The sequence below is a fragment of the Felis catus genome, chromosome D4 (assembly GCF_018350175.1).
Source record: "Felis catus isolate Fca126 chromosome D4, F.catus_Fca126_mat1.0, whole genome shotgun sequence".
NCBI classification, from domain to species: domain Eukaryota; kingdom Metazoa; phylum Chordata; class Mammalia; order Carnivora; family Felidae; genus Felis; species Felis catus.
The window spans coordinates 42,637,920-42,658,611 of NC_058380.1; the positions used below are offsets into that span (position 1 = coordinate 42,637,920).

Here is a 20,692-nt window from a genome sequence, read left to right on the forward strand (position 1 = left end):
CTGTTGCTGCAGTGATACTATGGTTTCGTAGGTGTGTGTGCATGCGTGTGTGTGGTTATATTCATTAATTCATATGGTATATCTGTAAATGCGTCCTCCTTGTACAAAGTGTTGTGGTGGGCATCAGGAATACAAAGATGATTAAGGCACAGTTCTTGCCATCAAGGGACTTCCAGTTTTGATGGAAGAAATGTGGCTTACAGGACATGGTGCTTGGCACCCTGTGGAGATTCCCATGGAAGACCTAGCTCAGGTTGGTTAGATTGGTGGAAGCTTCCTAGAGCAGAGGGTGCCTGAGCTAAATGCTACAATTTTCTCTTGCCCTGCATATAGGAGGAGTGTAGTGTCCCTTTTCGCAGCATGAAAAGTATCTTGGGAAATCTCTTTTCTTGAAACCAGAAGAGGTCATATGGTTGGAAATGTGGTTGTATACCACTTCAGTGAGAATGGAATTCTTAAGGGCTGCCTCCAATTTTAAGACAAGCAGGATGTTGGAGAAGAATGGGAAGAAGGCCGTTCCATGTGAAAGTGTGAAAGAGTAGGTTGTTGGCAGAGTGGGATGTGGGGAAAAGTCAGAAATGAATGTCCATGGTCATCATCTTCATACACTTAATTAGTCATTGGGTGGAGGGGGGTTGTTACAGCTTTCTATCCAACTCCAAGTGATAGAAATAGAATTAATGAGTAGGAACTGTGAAGAGATAGAGTCAGGCTCAATGTATGAAAGAACTTCTGGTTCTCAGAGCTGCTTAAAAAAAGGAAGCCATGGCTATAACTGAATTCCCCGTCATTGTCCATGTTTAAGCGAGGCTAAAATCACCTTGTGAAGTGGTGTGAAGCACACTAGTCATCATCTCTTGAGTATTGTGGCAAGTAATTTGGAACTAATAACGTCACATTTAAATAATACCACTGGATTGAACTCTGGCGATTGATCTCAAATGAAGAAGGAAGGAGTAGAGTCTGAGCCAGCACACTCAGAGTAAAACATATGTGAGCACACCCTTTGGAGTCTGTCATGACTATGAATGTCTTTTTCATGGACGTGGTGGTAAAACAGAAGGTGTGGATGACTGTACTAAGACCCTCACTCACTGGTATACTTGTAAGATGGGTAAGAGCCCCAGACAAGATGAGCTCTAAAAACAGCTTTCTGGTGATCCTGAAATTCAGGGAAGTCACGGTTCTTCTCAGCTGTGTGTTTACAATATACTTCCATGCTGATACTCATTAAAGGTAATGCCTGTGAAGATTAGCAAAAAAATACGTTGGGGAAATCTCAGCCTAATGCCTTGTTTATTTTTGTTTTTCAACACACTATTAATCAGGCTTTCCAAATACCAGATAACTGCTAGAAAGCAGAGCAATTTGGGAACAGGTACATTAATTCTTCTGAGCCAGTAGGGAACTATTAAAACATCCTTATTGGGCCAGCCTGTATCTTACTGCCAGACAAACTTTCCCAGGGTACTGATTCCATTATGTCTCTGTGACTTGCTTAATTAGGTGTCTCATTCAGGGTTCTCATTAAGTGGGTACGTGTGCATTCTTAAAAGGTTCGTTTTCTTAACTTCAGTGATAGAAAAATTAAGATTTTCAAAAGATTTAGTGTTCATATGGCATGTAACTGTGAGTTACCCCATGTCTGAGTGGATGCTTAATTCATGTTTATTATTGATCACCAAACCTACACACTGTCCTGCTCCGTTTTAAGATCTTTTAATTTTTTTTCTTAAACTCTGCTCCTGCCTCCCTGTGACAGCATCTGGGATGATGGAGTATATGACAGTATAAAGTCATATCTTTAATTCTTTTTTGCCCCACAAAGAATGCTGTATAGTTCGTGTGTGTTGCCAGCTAAGTTCAGGATGCAATGTCTACTTTTTCTCTAGTGGAAAAGGTAATATTCAGATGCCTCAGAACAAAATCATATTCTAGTCAATGTGGTGCCTTTTGGTTCTGTTGTGTCTTACCTCTAGAGGCTGGGGAAGCTGATGAAATGTTCAGCATCCATAGATTCACTGTGGCACACATTGGTGAAAATAGAACCTTAGCAAGGGATTGGCAGACTTCTTCTGTAAGCATATTAGGCTTTGTGGGTCAGAGAGCTTCTGTAGCCTCTGTTGAAACTTCTCATCTCCACTATTGAAGAGCAAAAGCAATTATTGATGGTGCCTAAAAGGAATGAGCATAGCTGTGTTCCAGTCAAATTTATTTAAAGACACTGAAATTTGAATTTCATGTCATTATTATGTGCAATGAAATGGTAGTCTCCTTTTGAATTTTCCCAATCATTTAAAAATATAAAAACAGCTAGTGACCCAGATTTGGCCCACTGGCCATAGTTTGCCAACTCTTGCTTTTCTTGATGAAGAAAAATGTTATAGTGAGTACAGCAGGTTAAGAGAGCTATTTTTCTCCCTACCCAAAGTTGTAAATCACAAGACTAGATCGTGGAGGGAGAACCTTCTGATTCCAAAGTATGAGTGTTGCTAAAATCCTGGTATTGAGAAAATTGAGGAAAAATGACCAGAAGAATATATGTCTATGCTTTTACCTTCAGAAAAAAACTTACATTGAGTTTTTATGTCCTGAAAACATGCCTATTTTTATACATATTTACAGTTTCACCTCTAAACAGCCTTCCCTAATGACTCCCTACCACCATCCAGACAAAGTTAGTTAAAGAAATGCTCAGGAGCTCACAAGAATGGAAGTTGTAATTTAGGATGCATCAAAACTTTTTTTCAGGCAATCGAAAAATTTGGGGGTTGAGGAAATCTTTAACTGTATAAGTTCAGAGCTAAACTGTTGTCCTCAAATGGGAATGAGCCCTTGAAAGGTATGATAAATTATTTAAGTGGAAATCTTAGTACATATTAATGATATCGGGCCTATTAATAAGAGAATATGTGCTTGGACAAATCCAGTTTAAGTGTATATATATATAGCTTCCTAGCAAGTACCTAATAAGTCATACTCAAGGTTCTCACAGAGTACTGACCCCTCAGCCTTTCTATGACCACCAAAACACAGCATAGTTTATCAGAAAGACTCTGAGACATTCTTAGCAATGACACAAATGGAAAGAAGCTAGAATTTGGTCAGCCTCCTACCTGCAGATGGCCATTAGTCTGTTTAGTTCCTCCGTCAGTCTTTCTTAGAAAATCTCTGACCCATGACCTTTGAACTACTTTTCTTCCCGTCATAGCTATAATGGGTCTGTGACCTCAGATAGTTTATTTCCGTTCTCCGAGTTCAGACTTGCACGTTTAAAACATCAAGGCTTTGGATTAGATGCTCTTGTAGTCTCTGTTCTTTATCAAGTGACATCTGTCAGTAAAATCAAGAGCAAGAGCTAGTGAATGAATTTGCTGATAAGCTGTTCTCTGAGATATTTCTTGTGAACGCTGTATATAAGTAAATATATTGGATGAAGTTGTTTTCAGAAGTGGATTTCAAGTGAATTTTGTTTTATGATCTGATCAAATGGGTTTGGCTAGAGCTTGTTTTATGGTGATATATAGCTTAGGTAACTAAAAGTGTTGAAGGAATCTGCCTTGTTGGGCAGAAAAAGTCTATAACGATCTCAGGGTGGTATGGACTCCTTCGTGGAAGTTCCCTGTCAAACCACAGGGAACACTGGATAGTTTTTATTCCTACTTCCCTTTGAAGATTGATTTCCACACTGGGAACCAAACTTAATACTCGAATATTGGCATCGCTGTTCTGTGTCTCCCCTGAGACCACTGGCATTTGCCAAGCTAGTGGCTCTATTAATAGAGCCTGAGTAGTTGAGCTGTGTATTTAAAGAGCCCAGAAGGGAAAGGGGGTCCCATACCCCAAATCAGAACCATTTTTCACACCTTCCTTGCTGACCACTCTGTGGACCACTCCAAATATGCACTTCTGGTATCCAGCCTCTGTAGAGAAGCCTGTGTAACTCAGGGCTTGTAGCCAAACAGCTCAGTGTCGGAGAGCCTCCCTTTTGCAGATGCCCAGGGTAGAATAGTTCTTGTGAATGAAGTTTCCACAGACTTTGATGACTTAAAAAAAAAAAAACAACACCAAAAAAAACCCCAGAAGACGGGATGGCAGGTGTTTCCCTCCTGCTCCTGTGTTGTTGGCCACTACTAGATCCCCAGCCCCATCTGGGGGATGTTATAAAGAGGCTTGCAGCTCTGACTTCATTTGGGAGATGTTTCTGTTCCTTGTCCTTCTATGGGGAGCTTATTCTTGCAAAAAGTTACAGTGTGGTACTTAAGAACACTATCTCTAGAGCCATAGTTGGGTAAGTTTGTTAACCTCTCTGTATCTATTTCACAGGGTTTCTTTGGATTAAACTGTAAAGGTATTTAAAATTCTTAGAATGATTTCTGACAAGTAGAAAACACTTTATGATGATGCTGGGCATAATTATGATTGAGGGCAGATATGGGGGAAAATAAGAAGTGGTTAGCATCCTAGTAGCAGATGACTTCAGAATATCAAATGGTCAGTTCCTCTGGTTCACTCTCTTAGACACCTTGAACTTTAGAATTGTTTCCTCCCATATAGCCACACAGGATCTTTGGATACACATTTGGCATCCAATTCCCTTATCCCTATCATGTAGTCTTTAGGAGATCTACGTTTTCCTTCTGTCATGAATGTAACCTGGACTTTTAGTATGTTTGTTGTGCACACAACCCTTAATTCACTTCCATGACATTGAGTACATAGTGGTTGATTGGTATTCTGCTAATACTGCCAGTACTTCCACATACGGCCATGCAAGTCCTGTACTGCACAACTCCAGGGAACCCCTGCCCGCTATAGTACTAAACACTACTTGGTACATGGTCAAACTTAAGGCATATTCCTAACTCAAGTCAACCAGAAGGACATGGTACATGTCCTATGAGACAGGCATCTCTTAAATAGGAGTGCTTCTTGAGGTAATTTTATCCCATGATAACCCCACAAGAAAAGTGTTCTCCTCTGTTAATTACAATAATGGGAAACTCCTTACACACACAACAATATGACTGCCATAGAATAGGAAATTATTAAGTATTGAAAAACCAAACTGAAAGATAAAATCTTCTGATGGTTTATGGTTTGGTTTCTGATTATGAAAGATACTTAACCCATCCATAAAAGGCTGATTTTATATGTAGGTGTATAGTATGTTACTCAAAAATTTCTTGGAACTGAGAGAGGAGCTCTTGAACTCCAGTTAAAACATAACAGTAAAATCCCCGTGGGCTTAATTGACATCTGCAATTCTACCATCAAAAATTTCTTTCACTCCTATCTATATCATTTATCCCACACACGTACCTTGGATAGGAGGATGCATTTGTTTTTGTCAGTAATGTACCCTGTAGAGTGAGTGAATGGACCACCCATGTTGATAAGGAAAGCATTTTATGGGGAAATGTGGAGTGGATCCACACAGACTCTTCATGTAGGGAGGAGGGCCCAACAGAGAGAGGACATGCTGACCTGCTGAATGCAAATGCTGACCATTCAAAATTTTGCAGATATAGACTGTAGGATTGGGATTTTTATTTGGAATGAACCAAAAATTCAAGGATTGATTAGAAGTGTTTGCTCAAAAGTTTTATATACTTAGGATATCCTCAGAAGTTAAATAAAAATGTTCTATCGCGTACTTGAATAAACAGAGTTGATACTGCATTTTTCTTTCTTTCAGCCCCCAAACCTGTCACCATGCCTGGCCTACTGTAGACGTCTGATAAATGCCTCTGGAACAAAATATGATTCATTATCTCCCCCTTTTCTTTTTCTTTCTTTTTTTTTTTTACCTTTGTAACTTTTATTTACATTTATTTTATGCTGAATTGATTATTGGGCCATATGTGTTTGTTTCTTTAGTTTTTTTCCCTGAGACGTGTGTGTGTGTGTGTGTGTGTGTGTGTGTGTGTGTGTGTACACACACCTGTGCACATGCAAAGTCCTCTTCTGGTTTAGGAATAGTTTGCTCTTTTTAGTAAGAATTATCTCACTGCAGCAGAGTGAGCTCATGTAGGGGTTAATCTGACTATGAGCTCTATAAAGTGAATATAAAGATTTTAACCTCTTGATTTACATGATTTTTGGGGGGTTTCTGGGTCAAGTTAAGAGTAGACCATTTTCAGAGACGACCTCAGGCCACCTAGGGGAAGAGGAAGCCATCTCCACCTTATTTTGCCAGAAGATAGTGAAGTATATTTTGAAACAAATTTTAGGAAATTCCAGGTTCCTCTTTTAATAAACAGGGTTTCTATGTCTTGATGGAGCTGAGCTGAATGCAAAGCCATTCTTCCTACTGGAGCATCTCCGGCCCCTCATTGTCCACTGCAGGACTGGTTCTGTTGCTGCACCAGTGGTTGTAGATCTACTCAGGCAAGAGCTAAGGTGCTAAAGTGAATAATTCTTGTGACTTAGAATATTTATTTTCTTATTTCAGAAAGTGGATGTCACCAGCAGGGCTGTGATGGAAATAATGACTAAAACAATTGAATACCTTCAACCCAATCCAGGTAAGGGACCACTTTATATATTCGGGGTATCCCTCCATGTAACTTGTAGTTTCTCTTTAATAGACATTTAAGTTTGGTGTGCTTCTACTTTCTCAGCCCACCTTTCTGGAGAGCTTGGTATATGGCACTTTGAGGAGGGAGGACTTTTTAAGGCTCACATTGAGGTAACTGAAGGAGTCTGTCATATTTTATCTGACTCTAGGATATTTAGCAAATGGTATAGCATGGACAGCTTGGAAGCCACATCATGTCAGGGTAGCCACAAGCTGTTAGTAACCAAACTTTAATTTGCAAGGGATGGTAAGAAAAAAACGGGATAATTTTAAGATATGATATAGCTCTTCCTGTAAGGTGTGAAAGAGTAAAAATTTTTTTGTGAAATACAGAGGGTTTCTTTCATACAGCATCACTAAAGTTTTCGGAGGGTTGTTCCTAATTCCAGTTCTTCTCCCAGTACATTGCAGGTCAGCATTTGTTTCTGCTAACTTGTTACACTCTCAGAGAAGGAAGTTTTAATAGAGATAATGGATCTACCCCTTGAAAAGAGAACCAGGCAGAACTGGGCAGTGTCTATAGGCACAAGGTATAACAAAGCAAAACAGCCACTATCATCGACCTCCTCACTACTCTTCCTGACATCAGTTCCTAACTTAGAACTGATAGAAGCTTGAAGCAAGGCTGGATGTATTTATGTGAAAAGTATGAATATTTAGAAGACTGCTGCTTTCTTTTGGGACTAGTTTCTTTGGGAGTTTCAGGCTGGGAGGCCGGTGTATTTAGTGGTCCTAGGGAAGATGGTCTAGATACTGTGTCAGCCCTAGTGTGTTTGGATACAGAGCATTGGTGGGCAAGAGATGAAAAAAGGAGGTGTGGGGTAAGAGTGGGCAAGTGCAATAGTAAGTGCTGACCTTCTCTACTGCCTCCTGCTGCTGACTGAGCTCTCATTCAACCTTTATTTACCTGTGACAGCACAGCTGCTGTTTCAAAAGATGAACACATTCTTGATTTTTTTTTCTTCTTAAAATACATCAGAGATGGGAATATATACGGAAGGAAAATACAGAAGGAAATACAGTATCCTGTAGGGTCGAGGAATTTAACTGATTGCGAACCAAATGGTTAGCAAATAAGGCAAAGAATAGCAAAAAATGAAGTTTCTAAGTTTTACCAGAGCCTTCTTTATGACCATTATATTCTGCAGAGATGCAAGGATCTCTCAGATGTTCATTTATGCCATAGTATTCCTACCACAACCGTGACAGGTCAGGATCTGAAGAAAGCTAGCTGCTCCACCTGCCTCACCATAAGGGATCAGTGCATAAGGGCAAGAAGTTTGTGTCTTCATCTTGGCACAGAACTTTTGAAGTACTCTCTGATCTCCTGGGATTTACACATGACTTGTGCTGGTAACTCAGTGTGGGGCTAAGATAATGATAGGGTAAGGGAGGGAGAATATACTGTTTATTGCGCATTAATGCATTTGTAAGACAGTGCTAATTATTTACACTGTGTCAACTCTACAAGTAACCATTTTTTTTTTCTGATTGTAAAAATAAAACACAAGTGAGCAATTCATAGTTACGGAAAAGAGACTAAAAATCCATTGTAACATAAATCTGTAGTGTAAGCCCATCAGTGTTCCTGGGTATAATGGAACTCTGTTGTAGGTGGGTACAGTGTGTTGAATGGTATGCCCCCTCAAAATTCAAGGCCACCCAGAATCTCAGAATATAAGCCTGTTTGAAAATAGGGTCTTTTCATATGTTACTTAGTGATCTTGAGATGAACTCATTCTGGAGTCAGAGTGGGCCCTACATAAAATGACTCGTGTCTTTATAAGAAGAGAAAACACAGAGACATGGGAAAGAAAGCCAATGTGAAGTGGAGGCCGAGATTGGAGTGGTGTGGCCACAAACCAAGGAATTCCAGGAGCCACCAGAAGGTGGAAGAGGCAAGGAGAGGATTCTCCCAGAGAGCCTGGGAGGTGTCCTGCAGACACCTTGATTTCAGGCTTCTGGCCTCTTGAACCGTGAGAGAGTCAATTCAGTGTGTTGACTCACACACTGTGTGGCAAGTTGTTATGCTAGCCCTAGAAAACTAATACAGTAGGCTAGCCTTATTTTCTGCAGGAAAAAACAAGGGCCCAAGAATTTAAGAAACTTTCCCAAAGTCGCACACTTAGAAGAGGATGGAGGCAGGATTGGAACCCAGGTCAGAGTGAGTGCAATAGAAATTCAGAAAGGAGGCAAATTATGGGATTGAGACTCATTTTAATAAAAAAGATTACAGGAGGAAGTAATTGGAAAGATAAGGATTTTTTAAAATGACATTTTTAGTAAAATGTTGAATGTGCTGATTAACTGTCAACATGTTTTATGGCCATTTGAAATTTGAATAGATATTTGATACCAAGAAGAACAATGAAGGCCATCACCGGAAAAATCCCAGTTTGGTTTTAGAAAAGGAGTTATTGGGATGCCTGGGTGGCCCAGTCAGATAAGCATCCAACTCTTGATTTCTGCTCAGGTCATGAGCTCATGGTTCAGGAGTTTAAGCCTCTCTTCAGGCTCTGTGCTGACAGTGTGGAACCTGCTTGAGATTCTATGTCTCCCCCCCACCGCCCCTAACCCCACTAACTTGTGTGCTTGCTCGCTCTCTCTCTCTCTCTCAAAAATAAACTTAAAAAAAAAAAGCAGTTATATATGGGCAGGCCACAGAAGTGTCACCCAGAGGAGTTGAGAACAAAACACAATTTCATATAGTTATTCTATAGAATTTAGACAATCTGTATTTAATTGTTCTATGACAGATATTATTTACTTCCTCCCTGAATCTCTCACCCTAAGAGCAGACACTTGGCTGAAGCACTTTTGAAAAGTACATTAGTTCGCTGTTCAAGTGTCCTTGACAAAGGTATGTAGTAGTCTAGCAAACACGCAGGTACCCAGTCATTAGGTACAGAAGAGCAGAGAGAATATTCTCAACTCATATAGTTTGGTAAATACTTTGACCACTCAGCCTCTCAATGATCCTAGGAGCTGGGTCAACCAATATGTATCACTAGAGGCTGGTCCTGAATAAGCAAGATCGAGCTTGGGTCAGGGCAGAGACTGATGACAACCAACAGATTTACACGGACAGGCTGGTAGATTCAGTGGAAATTCATGCTTTGAAGGTACTTTGAGAATATCTTCCATCAGATTAATATTCTGAGATATGTTCTGGCTTTCAGATCTTGTGGGTTGTGGAGCATACACATCTTTAATATTTGTAAAACCCAGTTCATATTGAAATGATGACCAAAGAGAGTTTGATTAATTTTCATGAATCTATAAATTTGCTCTACACTGTGTTTGCCCATATCCACTCTTACCCATTTCTGGAGTGAGATTTTTAAAAGGTACTTGCGATCACATAATTATTTTGCATAAAACCCTTCAATGGGTTTTCATGGCTTTTAGGACTAAGTTTAAAATTTCTAACTTGACTTAAAGGTCCCTCCCTGCATGGTCAGTTTGCCCTTTCCCCTCCACCTTGCAGGTAAATAGTACCCTCAGATCCAGGATAAAGGTCATTTAAAAGCCTTCCTTGACCCCTGGGCTAGTTAGGTTCCCTTGTCAACTTCCCTGTCACGATTCCAGCTGCTTTTCCCTGGTGGCACATGCCATACTTACTATAGACGTGTGTGATGTGTGTACTTTTGTTTGTCTTCCTCTGTAAGGGCAAGACTGTGCCTGTCTTATCTCCACATCCCCAGCCCCCAGCTCAGTTCCAGACAGCAGTGGCACTAGGGTATTTGAACAAATAAATTATGAAACACAGTTGACAATCATTGGCTAATGTGATAAAACTGCTGTAATATAAAGAGAAGGAAAAGCTCTTCCTTTTCCCTCAACCATCGGCTCTACCTGTGTTACTAACACTTAGCAGATGCATTTATTTTTATGCAAAGGCCAACTTTAGATGCATTAGGGGTAGAAACAGGACCAAGATTGGGCCCCTGCCCTCTGATACTTCACAGCCTAATAGCATAAGATACATACACCCTGAGGAGAGCAGTCTAGAGGGCTTCACAGATAATTCCTTCTGGAAATCCCAGCTAACTGATGCAGTTAGGAAGGGTGAAAGGGGTCATAGGTCTGCAGGTCTTCCTGCAGTGTTTTACCACGGATTGTGAAATATTCTGAAAGGAACAGCGTAAACCAATACAAATTTGCGAGGCTGCTTAGGTAAGAAATAATTCGAACATGAAAAGTACTGCAGCAATTGTGAACCCTTATATTCTTATGGCATCTAAGAGCAAAATCATTGGAGAATACAGATCAGTTTTCCTATATGAGTAGTCTAATGCCTTGTGGAGAAAAAAGTACTAAATCAGCATTGTCAAAAAGAAATAAGATGCAAGCCACATGTGCAATTCTGAATTTTCTAGTAGCCACGTTAAATAACCCAACATACCCAAAATTTAACAAATATTTAAACTATTGACAAATTTTATATTTTTTTGTTCTTGTGCTAAGTTTTGAAATTCGGTGTATATTTCATATGTACAACACATCTCAGTTTGGACTAGTTACATTTCAAATGATCAATAGCCTCATGTGGCCAGTGGTTCCCATAAAGGACAGCTCTAGATAATTTACCATTCAAGCTATTTATTCTGTTTTGATGTATGTTTGATATTTAGCTCCTTGGCTTATGTACATTGGTGGTTATGTTTTCAATAAGAGAAATGGACTCTGGATTTTAGACCAGGATATCTTTAATTTTTTTTAACCTTCTGCAAATGTGTTACATGGCACTATACTGCAGATCTTCCCCTGAAATAGAATGAGAGACACGGCCAGATTTGGCTGTGTTTCCTTCCCAGCCTTAGCTTAGTGATGGTGACAGAGGCTTTTTCAGTTTGCACTAAGAAGTTGTTCTGACCCTGAGAAGTTGCATAATCCTATGCAAACTTCCAAGATGCATAGATAAAAAGCAGTTTGAACATGAAGAACACTGTGCACAGTCAAGGTTTGGTTCTCTACGGAAATGAGCTTCCCTTGAAGGCCTACATGGTTTAGCTTTCTCCAGCATGCCTCACATTGGGGTGTTAAATCGGGGTCATTTGGTGTCTATTCAGAATTTTTTAGTAATAATTTTAAATCTCATTTGAGGAATATTGCCTGTGGAAGTAAAAGTTAACTATATTAATTTTAAATATCTCATTAATTCCTGGAAAGATATTACACCAAGACTGTTATACTTCTTTCCCACAGGCTCCTTCCAAAGATGGAAACACACTGATCATAAGATATTTGGTGACAGTGGGACTGAAAATCAATACATATATTGTTTGACATCTATGTATTCAAATTTGTGGCTCCACAACATACTGAAATTGCTGTGCTTCTTGGAGGGCAGGTCCTGAGTTGTATTCATCTTGTTTTGCAGGGCTCTTAGCATTGTGCCTGGTTCATTGTTTGCCCTCAATATGTCTTCCGATTAGACGCACAAATAAATGTATCTATTTTTATCTTAAAGAATGGGGATAATACGTACTGAGCCTGGTAACCAGAGCATTTCCTTTTCTAGGTCCTGACACTGAAAAGTAATGGAAATGCATAAAGGACAGATTACAAAAGTAATTGTGAGGAAAATATTGCCAAACTTGAAAGGAGTAGGATCTTTCAAGGGTGGAAAACAAGCTGGGTGATATGTGGTATAATTCATACACTGTTTGTACTGAAAAGGCTAGAGGGTTTTCCTAGTTTCGCTGCATCTTTGGGAAAAATATTGAAAATTAATAGGTTTCTAATATATTTGAGGCACCTTAAATAATTTTTAAGTCAGCTGGCACTGGTAGATGAATGATCTTCATTTTCTGTGTCTCTAAGGATTGCTAAAGCCAGACCTTATTTAAAATACACTTAATCATAACAGATATTAGGCATTTAAAATATGCATATATATAGAAAATTAAGCTAATGGAGTCTCAGTTTAATAGCCCTGAGCGTTTTGAGGTGAGCCTGTGCGCCCTGCCTGTTGAGCATACGCGGTGTTGAAAGCCTGCTGAGTTACCGGCACCTCGCCGTGGTTCTTCAGCCGCGGGCCCAATCTGAGCGAGGGTGCCTCTTAGGCAGACGCAGAGCTGAGGTGGGAACCCTGGCGTTCTGTGGAGAGTGACTTTTATTTTTCTGAGGAAATGTGAAGTGTGCCATTGCCATGCGCTAACCTATTATTTTACCACCAAGATGCCCTTGGCACAGTCATCTACTCACTAGTGGACCACCCATCATCAACTGGGCCTCAGGCTCCTTTGATATGATCCCTGCTCATTTAGACATCTTTACCTGCTGTTTCTGGGACTGTCCTGAGTCATTTGCCCTACCTCATTTAGCTGGGAAGATGGCGGCGTAGGAGGACGTTGGGCTCACCGTGTCCTGCTGATCACTTATATTCCACCCACACCTGCCTAAATAACCCAGAAAATTGCCAGAAGACTAGCAGAACGGATTCTCCAGAGCCAAGCGTAGACAAGAGGTCCACAGAAGAGGGTAGGAAGGGCGGAGAGGCGGTGCGCGCTACATGGACTGGCGGGACGGAGCCAGGGCAGAGGGGCAGCCCGCCGGCAAAGCAGAGTCCCTGAGTCTGGCTTGCAAAAACGGAGGGGCCGGATGGAGTGTGTTGGGATAGCAAGTGGGACTTAACATCTGGAAGGTTATAAGTTAACAGCTCTGCTCAGAGAGTGGGAGGGCTGGAGGACAATGGGAGGGAGAGTTGTTCAGCCCCGGTTGACAGTGCACAGCTTGGCGGGGAACAAAGGCGCTTGCCAGCGCCATCTCCCTCGCCCATCCCCCAGGCAAAATCCCAAAGGGAACCAGTTCCCATCAGGGAACTTGCTTGCACTGCTCAAACACCCAACGCTGTGCTTCTCACAAACATAAGCAACCTTATTGACAAGAATGTGGTAATTTCAGGGGACTTTAATACCCCACTTACAACAATTGATAGATCATTTAGACACATGGTCAATAAACAAGGGCCCTGAATGATACATTGGATCAGATGGACTTGACAGATACATTTAGAACTCTGCATCCCAAAGCAACAGAATATACTTTCTTCTCAAGTGCACATGGAACATTCTCTAAGATAGATCACATACTGGGACACAAAACAGCCCTTCATAACTATACAAGAATTGAGATCATACCATGCATACTTTTGGACCACAATGCTATGAAGCTTGAAATCAACCACAGGAAAAAGTCTGGAAAACCTCCAAAAGCATGGAGGTTAAAGAACACCCTACTAAAGAATGAATGAGTCAACCAGGCAATTAGAGAAGAAATTAAAAAATATATGGAAAGAAACGAAAATGAAAATACAACAATCCAAACGCTTTGGGATGCAGCGAAGGCAGTCCTGAGAGGAAAATACATTGCAATCCAGGCCTATCTCAAGAAACAAGAAAAATCCCAAATACAAAATCTAACAGCACACCTAAAGGAAATAGAAGCAGAAGAGCAAAGACACCCCAAACCCAGCAGAAGAAGAGAAATAATAAAGATCAGAGCAGAAATAAACAATATAGAATCTTAAAAAAACTGTAGAGCAGATCAATGAAACCAAGAGTTGGTTTTTTGAAAAAATAAACAAAATTGATACACCTCTAGCCAGGCTTCTCAAAAAGAAAAGGGAGATGACCCAAATAGATAAAATCATGAATGAAAATGGAATTATTACAACCAATCCCTCAGAAATACAAGCAATTATCAGGGAATAGTATGAAAAATTATATGCCAACAAACTGGACAACCTGGAAGAAATGGACAAATTCCTAAACACCCACACACTTCCAAAACTCAAACAGGAAATAGAAAGCTTGAACAGACCCATAACAGACCCAAATGGAATCAGTTATCAAAAATCTCCTCTAACAAATAAGAGTCCAGGACCAGATGGCTTCCCTCGGGAATTCTACCAGACATTTAAAGCAGAGATAATACCTATCCTTCTCAAGCTATTCCAAAAAAGAGAAAGGGAAGGAAAACTTCCAGACTCATTCTATGAAGCCAGCATTACTTTTATTCCTAAACCAGACAGAGACCCAGTAAAAAAAGAGAACTACAGGCCAATATCCCTGATGAATATAGATGCAAAAATTCTCAATAAGATACTAGTAAATCGAATTCAACAGCATATAAAAAGAATTATTCACCATGGTCAAGTGGGATTCATTCCTGGGGTGCAGGGCTGGTTCAACATTCGCAAATCAATCAACGTGATACATCCCATTAATAAAAGAAAAGATAAGAACCATATTATCCTGTCAATTGATGCAGAAAAGGCATTTGACAAAATTCAGCAACTTTCTTAATAAAAACCCTCGAGAAAGTGGGGATAGAAGGAACATACTTATAGATCATAAAAGCCATTTATGAAAATCCCACAGCTAATATCATCCTCAATGGGGAAAAACTGAGAGCTTTCCCCCTGAGATCAGGAACACGACAGGGATGTCCACTCTCACCGCTGTTGTTTAACATCGTGTTGGAAATTCTAGCATCAGCAATCAGACAACAAAAGGAAATCAAAGGCATCAAAATTGGCAAAGATGAAGTCAAGCTTTCACTTTTTGCAGATGACATGATATTATACTTGGAAAATCTGATAGACTCCACCAAAAGTCTGCTAGAACTGATACATGAGTTCAGCAAAGTCGCAGGATACAAAATCAATGTACAGAAATCAGTTGCATTCTTATACACTAATAATGAAGCAACAGAAAGACAAATAAAGAAACTGATCCCATTTACAATTGCACCAAGAAGCATAAAATACCTAGGAATAAATCTAACCAAAGATGTACAAGATCTGTATGCTGAAAACTATAGAAAGCTTATGAAAGAAATTGAAGAAGATATAAAGAAATGGAAAAACATTCCATGCTCATGGGTTGGAAGAATAAATATTGTTAAAATGTCAATACTACCCAAAGCTATCTACACATTCAATGCAATCCCAATCAAAATTACACCATCATTCTTCTCGAAGCTAGAACAAGCATTCCTAAAATTCATATGGAACCACAAAAGGCCTGGAATAGCCAAAGTAATTTTGAAGAAGATCGAAGCAGGAGGCATCACAATCCCAGACTTTAGCCTCTACTACAAAGCTGTAATCATCAAGACAGCACGGTATTGGCACAAAAACAGACACATAGACCAATGGCATAGAATAGAAACCCCAGAACTAGACCCATAAAAGTATGGCCAACTAATCTTTGACAAAGCAGGAAAGCATATCCAATGGAAAGAAGTCTCTTTAACAAATGGTGCTGGGAGAACTGGACAGCAACATGCAGAAGAATGAAACTAGACCACTTTCTCACACCATTCACGAAAACAAACTCAAAATGGATAAAGGACCTGAATGTGAGACAGGAAACCATCAAAACCCTAGAGGAGAAAGCAGAAGACCTCTCTGACCTCAGCCGCAGCAATTTCTTACCTGACACATCCCTAAAGGCAAGGAAATTAAAAGCAAAAATGAACTATTGGGACCTCATGAAGATAAAAAGCTTCTGCACTGCAAAGGAAACAATCAACAAAACTAAAAGGCAACCAATGGAATGGGAAAAGATATTTGCAAATGACATATCGGACAAAGGGCTAGTATCCAAAATCTATAAAGAGCTCACCAAACTCCACACCCGAAAAACAAATAACCCAGTGAAGAAATGGGCAGAAAACATGAATAGATACTTCTCTAAAGAAGACATCCAGATGGCCAACAGGCACATGAAAAGATGCTCAACATCACTCCTCATCAGGGAAATACAAATCAAAACCACACTCAGATACCACCTCCCGCCAGTCAGAGTGGCCAAAATGAACAAATCAGGAGCCTATAGATGCTGGCGAGGATGTGGAGAAACGGGAACCCTCTTGCACTGTTGGTGGGAATGCAAACTGGTGCAGCCACTCTGGAAAACAGTGTGGAGGTTCCTCAAAAAATTAAAAATAGACCTACCCTATGACCCAGCAGTAGCAGTGCTAGGAATTTATCCAAGGGATACAGGAGTACTGATGCATAGGGCCACTTGTACCCCAATGTTTATAGCAGCACTCTCAACAATAGCCAAATTGTAGAAAAAGCCTAAATGTCCATCAACTGATGAATGGATAAAGAAATTGTGGTTTATATACACAATGGAGTACTGCATGGCAATGGGAAAGAATGAAATATGGCCCTTTGTAGCAACGTGGATGGAACTAGAGAGTGTGATGCTAAGTGAAATAAGCCATACAGAGAAAGACAGATACCATATGTTTTCACTCTTATGTGGATCCTGAGAAACTTAACAGAAACCCATGGGGGAGGGGAAGGAAAAAAAAGAGGTTAGAGTGGGAGAGAGCCAAAGCATAAGAGACTTTTAAAAACTGAGAACAAACTGAGGGTTGATGGGGGGTGGGAGGGAGGGAAGGGTAGGTGATGGGCATTGAAGAGGGCATCTTTTGGGATGAGCACTGGGTGTTGTATGGAACCAATCTGCCAATAAATTTCATGTATTAAAAATTAAAAAAAATATATAGTTTAAAAAAAAATAATAGCCCTGAGCTACTAATCCCCTACCTGCATGTGGTGGTCCTGCCCTCTCTGTTTGTGTAAGTCCCTTTTCCCTCTCATTTACCCGACTGCAGGCTCACTGGTCTTCCAGTTTTTCTGGTGCTGCAAGCTCTTTTGTGCAGCAGGACTTGGCACTTGGATGTTCCTGCTTCTGGGAATGCCCACCTGCCACTTATGTGACACCTGTCTTGTTACTGTTACTCATCCTTCCTGCTTGTCTTAAATATCACCTCTTCCAAGAGGCATTCCCTGTGCCCCCTCTAAAACAGCTCCACTCCACTGCCACATTCTCATGATGCCTACAAGTGAGTCCTCTCCACAGATGTCTCCAGTGGCTCCCATTTGTAATAACATTGAAAACCATTATTGTGGTCCAGGGTCCATGATCTGACTCAGGTCCTACATTCCTATCAGTCTCCATCTGCTCCCTTGACACCAGCATCTCCAGCCTCCCAGCCGTTCCTCAGATGCACAGCACCCCCACTCATCTGGATTGTGCCGGTCCTGCCTGAATCACCTACCTCCACCTCTTCTCAAAGTCTGCACTCCGATGTCCACTGGAGTATCATCTTATTTGTGCAGCTTTCCTGACCCTCTTGCTTAAAATGTCACTCCTCCTCACTCTCTAAGCCCTTCCTGTTTTATTTTTCTTCATGGCATTTATCAGTCCTTAAATTTTTATTATATGTTTACTGGTTAAGATACTACTTGTGTCTGCCACCATAATGCAAGTAGCCTGAGTGTAGGATTGTTTTTCACAAACTATAGTCAGAGAGCCTACTCTTACCTTTTATTGTACTTCTCACAATATTTACTTTTTATTTTATTTGACTTGACTTGACTTTGGACTTTGGACTTGACTGTGAGCAGGGTAGGGGCAGAAGGAGAGAGAGAATCTTAAACAGGCTCCATACTCAGCACAGAGCCTGACCCGGGGCTCAGTCCCACTATCCTGGGATGGTGACCTGAGCTGAAATCAGGAGTCAGATGCTCAACTGACTGAGCCACCCAGATGCCCTGCTCCCCCCAGTATTTACTTTCATATGATTTTTTTTTTTATTCAATATCCTGCCTTCCTCCATTCCAACTCCCTTATACATTCTGTGCATTCTCCACATAGCAGCCAGATCATTCCATTAAAGATGTAAATCATATCATTGCTCTGCTTATTATTCGCCAGGAGCTTCCCAGTGAACTGAGAATAAACTTACTGTAAGGTCCGACATGATTTGGCTCCTGCTCTCTACCACGGAGCCCATGTTGATTTCTGTCCACTCTCACTGACTTCTTCTGATCCTCAGCCATGCTCAGCTTGTTCCTGCCTCAGGGTCTTTGCACATGAAGTTTCTCTGCCTGGAACTCTTCTCCTGGTTCCCACATGGCTGCTCTTATCACTCCACCTCTCTGTGCACTCCTTCCCTGGACACTATCTAAAGTAGCTTCTCCTTGTACCTCTCATATTCCTTTTATTATTCTATCATCATTTGAAATGATACTGTATTTTATCTTTTTAAAAATCATCTGTTTATCACCCACATTTCCCATGTAGAATTTAATCTCTACCAGAGTAGAGAGTTTGTCCTGTTAACTATCTCTAATATCCACATAGTGCCCTCAGTATTTATTGAATCAGTGCTTTGTATCTCTCCCATTGTATCATAAAGTCATCAATGATAAGACTGTATTTGTTTTGCTCATTTATATCTACTGAGTACCTCACACAGGGGTGCTTAGTAGGTGTTTAATGTGCTGAATGAATGAATCAAATAATGTTAAGCATATTTAAGCTCCATTTATAAGAGTAGCTGACCTCTCAGGTAGAGCCATGATAGGCAGACTTGAACATGCCAGGATCAGAGATGTTACTGTGTCTATATAATACCTACTTGATGTCATGTACAATTAATACATTTCACAGTTGCTTTGGAAAAGATAGGGAAGTGTATATATAATCTCATGTTTGAAATCAGTGGGCTGAAACTATTGACAGAACATCCATATGTATAAATATAGAAGATAATTGTTCCCATTTTCAGATTTCAGAAAACTGAAGCTTCAGGAGAGGTTAAATAATTTTCTTAAGGTCATGCAACAAAAGAACTTCATATTCAGATATGACTGTCTCCACAGTCCATTTTGTTTTCACTCTCATATTCTACAAAATGTGGAGACACCTTCATTCTTGGTATGTGTGGTAAATATACTCTAGAGTGACCTTTAATGGCCCACATTCTTGTACAATCCCTTCCCTTTGAGTGCAGGTGGGATCTCTGACTTGTTCCCAACCAATAGTATATAGCAAAGGTATTGGGATCACCACTCACCGCTGCCTCGGTTAGGTTACAACATAAAGTAAAATTGATGGGATGTTTCTTCCATGATCACGTTACATTATATCAATTTTTTTGTAGCAGACTGGAGTGAGAGTCTCCTGTTGGTCTGGAAGAAGCAAACTATCTTGTTGTGACTGCCCAAGGAGAGGGCCAAGTGTCAGGGAGTTGGGTGTGCCCTAAGAACATAAGGGTAGCCACAGATGACAGCCAGTAAGAAGCCAAGGTCTTCAGTGATACCACCACAAGGGACTGAAATTTTGTCAACAACCTGAATGAGCTGGGAAGCAGACTCTTTCTCACTCAGGCTTCCAGATACCAAGATAGCCTGGCTGATACCATAATTGTAGCCTGTGAGACCATGAACAGAGGACCCAGTTAAGTTGCACTGGACTTCTAACCTACAGAAACTGTGAGATAATAAATGTGTATCTTGAAGCCACTAAGTTTGTGGAACTTTGTTATACAGCATGGAAAACTAATATAGTATGGCTGTTTGTTCCCCAGCTAGAGCTCCCATTTCAAGCATATCACTGTCTTCTGGGGTTATCTGGACATTTGCCCTTATCAATTTTGGTTCCTTGGATACCTTCCATGGGAGCAGGAAATAGATTGAGAAAGCCTGTCACATCTTTTTTAGCTTAGGATAAAGTCTCCTGAATTCTGTAAGGAGTGGTAGGACAGGTCCACTCTGTGCTAAGACTGCAGATAACTTTGAAACAACAGGCAGTGAAAAGCACTGGGCACAGTGTCTGTCACTTTGTAGGGGCTCAGGAAATGTCACTCACCTTCTCTTGCCTGTGGCCTGCAGGGTCCGTGTACCTGAGGGTATCTCAGGGGCTTAGCTAGCAATTCTCCACTGTAAGATACATAGTGAGATAAGGCCTCCAGGGAGAAGTCCCACTGCAGGACTTCCCCCCACCCCCCGCCACACACACACAGTAACACAGTACAAGTGTCCACCCTCTGTCTGCTCCCCAAACCAGAAGAAGCAAAGGTTCATGATGTTAGTATTCAGAGGGCTATGTATTTTTCATACTGCTGAAGCCATTTTATGCTCCTGTGGTGCAATTGCCTGCTATCCAGGACTCACTCTGAGACCTGTGTCAACACCTAGCAACACCCTTTGTGGAGGTGGGAGATGTTCACTGTCCCATCTCATGGGTTCTTAGGGCTGCCATGCACCACCACTCAGTGTCTTAAAATACCTCCCCGCTG

At 40.8% G+C, this 20,692-nt stretch overlaps 1 protein-coding gene across 4 annotated transcripts in view; it reads left to right on the plus strand.

Annotated features, from left to right (window-relative positions):
* SH3GL2 (SH3 domain containing GRB2 like 2, endophilin A1) overlaps positions 1-20,692 on the plus strand; it is a 218,375-nt gene that overhangs the window by 161,807 nt on the left and 35,876 nt on the right. For all 4 annotated transcript variants that reach the window (XM_023242339.2, XM_045042683.1, XM_045042681.1 and 1 more), the window contains exon 3: positions 6,455-6,527. In XM_023242339.2, the coding sequence (XP_023098107.1) occupies positions 6,455-6,527 (73 nt within the window). The remainder of the gene's footprint in view (positions 1-6,454; positions 6,528-20,692) is intronic.